The 6,231-nt window shown below is 41.7% G+C and overlaps 1 protein-coding gene across 1 annotated transcript in view; it reads left to right on the top strand.

Annotated features, from left to right (window-relative positions):
- The window catches only part of LOC112069170 (protocadherin Fat 2-like), a 90,312-nt gene that overhangs the window by 75,735 nt on the left and 8,346 nt on the right, over positions 1-6,231 (top strand). Inside the window, 1 exon segment of the mRNA XM_070438439.1 lies at positions 748-905. Within this exon segment, the coding sequence (XP_070294540.1) occupies positions 748-905 (158 nt within the window).

The following is a 6,231-nucleotide window of genomic DNA, read 5'->3' on the forward strand; positions in this document are numbered from 1 at the left end:
AAACTGACCCTAGCCCCCCGACACATAAACTAATGCAGCATAAATACTGGAGGCTGAGACAGGAGGGGTCAGGAGACACTGTGGCTCCATCCGATGATACCCCCGGACAGGGCCAAATCAATGCCTAGGCTTTGGATTACTTGGCTAACGTGTACTTTGACCACACAGTAGACCTGGGATTGAACCCTATCAGTCAAATAGTCTCCCACCTCTCTATGATCACAGTAGTAGCCTGAAGTCACYCCCTTCATGATCCGACTCACTTCACATTCCTATGGGGATTAGCTGGGTGCAGCTGAGAGTTAGGRGCCTCCAGGATAGTGCTAGTGATTATCTGCTTGTTGTGGGTCTTCTTAGTTACTGTTGTCCGCCTGGCAGAAATATTTAGTGGAGGTATTCCGTTGAGGTTATCACCTCTTTAGTTAGACTGTTTTGGCTAAACCCAAAGCCTCAACAAACCAAATATCTCTAGGAAAGCGATGTGGAAGATCTGAGGCTGAAACAAAATACATGAGGGGATTTTWATTTTTTTATTTGTATGAACTTTGAAATATTCCTACATGAAAGTCTGTTTGATCAAGCAGATTTCATTATGACAACACATTTGAGTGACTATTCCTAATTTGACGGACAGATAGTCATCCAAAATGTGTGTTTTGTAAATATTAGTCCTACATGTTAATTAGACATGTTCTTGATGAAATCATACAAATCGCATTTAACATTTGCCCCATTTTTCAACTTCAGAGTCTGCTGTGAGTTTTGACGGGACGGGCTATCTGAAATACCTGTATCAGACTGTAGCGGAGGAGAATCAGAACTTCCGTCTCTCTCTTCGCATCAAGACCTTCCAGCAACAAGGCGTTGTCATGAATACCAATGCAACCAACTGGGGGAGCTTGAAGGTATTGTAAAGCTCACATGCATTCATTATTATCAGAGATGAAAAAACACACAGCGTTATTTGCTTTTGCAGTCTCTCGTAGATCAATTCAATCAGTTCAATTTGATTTACAGCCCATTTTACATCATTGCTTTAAGGTATCATTTATTGCACTACATTATTATCAGAGATCATAAAAGCAACATATTCCTTTTCCTTGGCAGTCCCCCCACTGTAGCCCGATTCTAAATGCCCTATTGTAACCCGATTCTAAATGCCCTATTCTAAATGCCCGATTCTAAATGCCCTACTGTAACCCGATTCTAAATGCCCTATTCTAAATGCCCTATTCTAAATGCCCCATTCTAAATGCCCTATTCTAAATGCCCCATGCTAAATGCCCTATTCTAAATGCCCCATTCTAAATGCCTGATTCTAAATGCCTGATTCTAAATGCCCCATTCTAAATGCCCTATTCTAAATGCCCCATTCTAAATGCCCTATTCTAAATGCCTGATTCTAAATGCCTGATTCTAAATGCCCCATTCTAAATGCCCTATTCTAAATGCCCCATTCTAAATGGCCCATTCTAAATGGCCCTATTCTAAGTGCCCTATTCTAAATGCCCCATTCTAAATGCCCTATTCTAAATGCCCCATTCTAAATGCCCCATTCTAAATGCCCTATTCTAAAGGCCCTATTCTAAATGCCCTATTCTAAATGCCTGATTGCATATCAGAGGGCTGAGTTTATCCGGAAGAGAACATTTCCGTGTGGATTCCAGGCTCAATCATACTGGTCTCTTATCATATTATTTACTCTGCTGGCTTTGTCTGTGTCAGTTGATCAATGGGACTTTTAACTGATCCAACCACGTTGTGGTGAGGACTGTCTCTATCTTCATGTCCCCGTTTCCATCAGTTCTTTCATAGCCTGGTCCCAGATCTGTGTGCTGCCTTGACAAACTCAATACTCTGAGTTGAAAAAAAAAAAAAAAAAGGACCATCACATCCTTCAGACACTTCTGGAATTGAAATTTAGTTCAAGACTGGGGGGGGGGCACCTCTACGGGATCGGTGTGTGTGTTCTTGTTAATCTAACTGCACTGTCCAATTTACAGTAGCTATTACAGTGAAATAATATTGAAGAATATATAAAGAATGCTATTGTTTGAGGAGAGTGCACAGTTATGAACTTGAAAATGTATTAATAAACCAATTAGGCACATTTGGGCTGTCTCGATACAAAACYTTGAACCAAAATGGTTCATTGGATCAGTCTAAAACATTGCACATACACTGCTGCCATCTAGTGGCCAAAATCTAAATTGCGCCTGGGCTGGACTAATTTTTATTTATTTTATTTATTTTACCGTTATTTTACCAGGTAAGTTGACTGAGAACACGTTCTCATTTGCAGCAACGACCTGGGGAATAGTTACAGGGGAGAGGAGGGGGATGAATGAGCCAATTGTAAACTGGCAATTGTAAACTGGGGACTAATACACTATGGCCTTTCTCTTGCATTTCAAAGATGATGGTACAACAACAACAAAAAAAACGTTTTTTTCTTTGTATTATCTTTTACCAGATCTAATGTGTTATATTCTCCCACATTCGTTTCAAATTTCCACAAACTCCAAAGTGCTTCCTGCTTCAGGTCCTGAGCTACAGGCAGTTAGATTTAGGTATGTCATTTTAGACAAAAACATTTTTTAAAGGGGCGGATCCTTGGTTTAAGAGTTGGCAAGACATCCCAGAAACAGATTTGGTACGTAGGATAATTGTTGCTGGGGTTTGGAATGTTGAACTAGAGTGGGCTTAGTGCTGACGTAGGTTTACCACATAAAGTTTAAAGGGAATATGAAATGATTGTCTATTTTGATGAGATGGATAAAGAGTCCTCAGTCCTCAGATGAAACTTCTTGACCTGCACTGGAAATACACGCATGCAACACATCTCCCAGTGGATTTCTCTCCATTTGTGTGACACTGAATACACGCATGCAACACATCTCCCAGTGGATTTCTCTCCATTTGTGTGACACTGAATACACGTAATAGATTGAATATTCAATTTGTTCACGTTTCAAACATCAAAAGTAGTATTCACTTTTTCCATTCTTAGGCCTACCTCTGGGTTTTACATTCCTGGCACATGAGTTCCTTTTATTGTAAGAAAATTGCTTCAAATGGAATTGAAAACATGGATATCCAAGAGTTGACTTTTCTTTTCAGTTTCTTTCCTCCCCCCTTTTACTTCACAGCGGCTTCGTCAGAAGATATTACACAATTGATGTGTTTCCCTTGAGAGTTAGGCTTCACCGCAACAAATTCTTATCAATTCCCAAATCTCATCAATATTCTGACCCAAAAGAAAAACGGGAGAAGCAGTCACATCCATCCTTTAGAAACTTCTGGAATGGAAATTCAGTTTAGGACCTACTCACCCATCACCGGCAAAATGTTTTTCATGTATTCCTCATCTTTTAACTAAATTACCTTTTGAAGTAGAAATGATTTAGCCCATTTGAACAAAAGCGCCCGTGACAAGCCTGTGGAGAAAGAAGAAAAGGTGACTTGTCGGTTAAAACCACTGTAGCCTTTAACAGCTTAGCTCTATTATTATCAAGGAGAAGCATGCTAGAGAAGGAGAAGGAGAAGCATGCTAGAGAAGGAGAAGGAGAAGCATGCTAGAGAAGGAGAAGGAGAAGCATGCTAGAAAGACACTGTAAAGAAGCAGATAGTCTTTAATGCTACTAGTCACAGTGGCTGTACAGGACACCTTCTGATCATAAACATCTCCCGCACCTCCAGGGCCCATAGGGCTCCGGTCAACAGTAGTGCACTACCTTTTACCAGGGCCCTATGGGGTAGTGCACTACTTTACCAGGGCCTATGGGGTAGTGCACTACCTTTTACCAGGCCCTATGGGGTAGTGCACTACCTTTTACCAGGGCCTATGGGGTAGTGCACTACTGTTGACCGGAGCCCTATGGGGCCTGGAGGTGGGCTAGCTCCCCGCGGGACACTACCCCATAGGGCTCTGGTAAAAAGAAGTTGCACTACCCCATAGGGCTCTGGTAAAAAGAAGTGCACTACCCCATAGGGCTCTGGTAAAAAGAAGTGCACTACCCCATAGGGCTCTGGTAAAAAGAAGTGCACTACCCCATAGGGCCCTGGTAAAAAGAAGTGCACTACCCCATAGGGCCCTGGTAAAAAGTAGTGCACTAAATAGGGAATAGGGTTCCATTTGGGATGCAGATGGTATACACACTGAACACAGTAATTAGATTTTCCCTAACTGGAGTTGATTCACATCAGGTCCGTCTGGTAGAGTCTGTACGTCAGGCAGTCTGAGCTGTTTGAAGTATCGAAGCTCCTCTCACCAAAAGAAACAGAGGGAAGTGGATCCTTTTATTCCCACGTTAGCTCCCTACTGAAGCATCAGCTGAATCAATGTATTCACTAACGGCAGGTGCGATGTTTAACTTTCATGCCGTGTAGATTTACATCATGGTAAACAAGTACTTTGATTTGCTCCACTTGTATCGTTTAGCGTAAACTCTAGTGTGTTTATTTAAATATATATATATATATATTTAATCTTTACTTAACTAAGCAAGTCAGTTAAGAACAAATTCTTAGACCAGAGAGTGAGAGGTATATTTAACATTAAGATCTGTCCTGTGTGGCTTTGGGTTGGTACCAGAGCTGGGTAAAATACATATGTAAAATTACTTTCAAAAACTTCGCTGCAATCTTTTTTCCCGGTAGACCAACAACTGAACCAATGGAAAAGTCACAAAAGCAAAGCTAACTCTGAGATAAATTAAGCACTTACATTTAAGTCATTTAGCAGACGCTCTTATCCAGAGCGACTTACAAATTGGAAAGTTCATACATATTCATCCTGGTCCCCCCGTGGGGAATGAACCCACAACCCTGGCGTTGCAAGCGCCATGCTCTACCAACTGAGCCACACGGGACTACACTTCTCAAATACATGTACAGTGTAACTGTTTGACATTTGTTGTCCTGTTTGACTCAGGACAGGCCTGCTTGGTACAGGGTTACATTAGCGTGGTGAGTCACTCAATACTGTAGCAGCATCAGCGGGTGTGACATTTGACAGTTTGACACTACTGTACAATCCACTTGCTCAAGTAGAGGACATTTCATTGCTGGGATAAGTTCTTTCCTCTTCTGGCACACAGCTTCAGGATAGTCCTCTTTAACTAAGATGTACGTTCCTCTCAAATTCTTGTCTCTTACCAGAACAGTTATCTTACAGAACTGATGTCCTCTCTCAATGACTTACAGATTGCTCTCATCTTGCTGTTCTTCTGTTTAAACTTATCAAGCTGACCCTGGGAGAACTGTTCTTCAGGTCCTGGACCTCTCTAGTCACACTGTCCATTCCTTTATTAGTTGACTCCACCAGTATTTGGACAAAACACTTGAAGCTATTTTCTTGTTGTTGTAACAACTGTTTGTAGAACTCTWTTTTGTTTGTTTGAAAGATCCTTCATCTGTGATAAAAAGACACCACTGTCCTCAATGGTATTCCCGCCGTCTTTGGTCTTTGTTATGGTAGCAACGTAGGCTACGCTGTTCCGCCAGACGGAAACAGCAACAAACAGCAGGGATTCAAACAGTCACACTCCAGAGACAGTCTGTGGTACTAGCCTCAAGAGCTGTGGGCTGTGTACAAGTTGCTAAGGARACCTGGCTAGCTTGATAGCTAGCTAAAGTTAGTTAGAAGCTAGGCTAGCATCTGTGCCAACRAGGGAACAATGAGCTACTTCTCTGGAGCGAAATAGACCTGCTATTGTTCCTTGTAATACAGTGATCTTCCCACACCTTAATGTGATGTTAAATATTGACAATGTTTTTTGACAATGCATGCCACCGGAACTGTTGGAGATAATGTTGGATTGGAACAGCTGAGATGGTGATAATGTTGGGTTGGAATAAGCTGAGCTGGTGATAATGTTGGGTTGGAACAGCTGAGATGGTGATAATGTGTTGGTGGAACAGCTGAGATGGTGATAATGTCAGGTTGTAACAGCTGAGATGGTGATAATGTTGGTTGTGAATAAGCTGAGATGGTGATAATGTTGGGTTGGAACAGCTGAGATGGTGATAATGTTAGGTTGGAACAGCTGAGATGGTGATAATGTTAGGTTGGAATAAGCTGAGATGGGGATAATGTTGGGTTGGAATAAGCTGAGCTGGTGATAATGTTGGGTTGGAACAGCTGAGATGGTGATAATGTCAGGTTGTAACAGCTGAGATGGGGATAATGTTGGGTTGGAATAAGCTGAGATGTGAATAATGTTGGTTGGA

This window comes from Salvelinus sp. IW2-2015, unplaced genomic scaffold, assembly GCF_002910315.2.
Source record: "Salvelinus sp. IW2-2015 unplaced genomic scaffold, ASM291031v2 Un_scaffold923, whole genome shotgun sequence".
Classification (NCBI taxonomy): Eukaryota; Metazoa; Chordata; class Actinopteri; order Salmoniformes; family Salmonidae; genus Salvelinus; species Salvelinus sp. IW2-2015.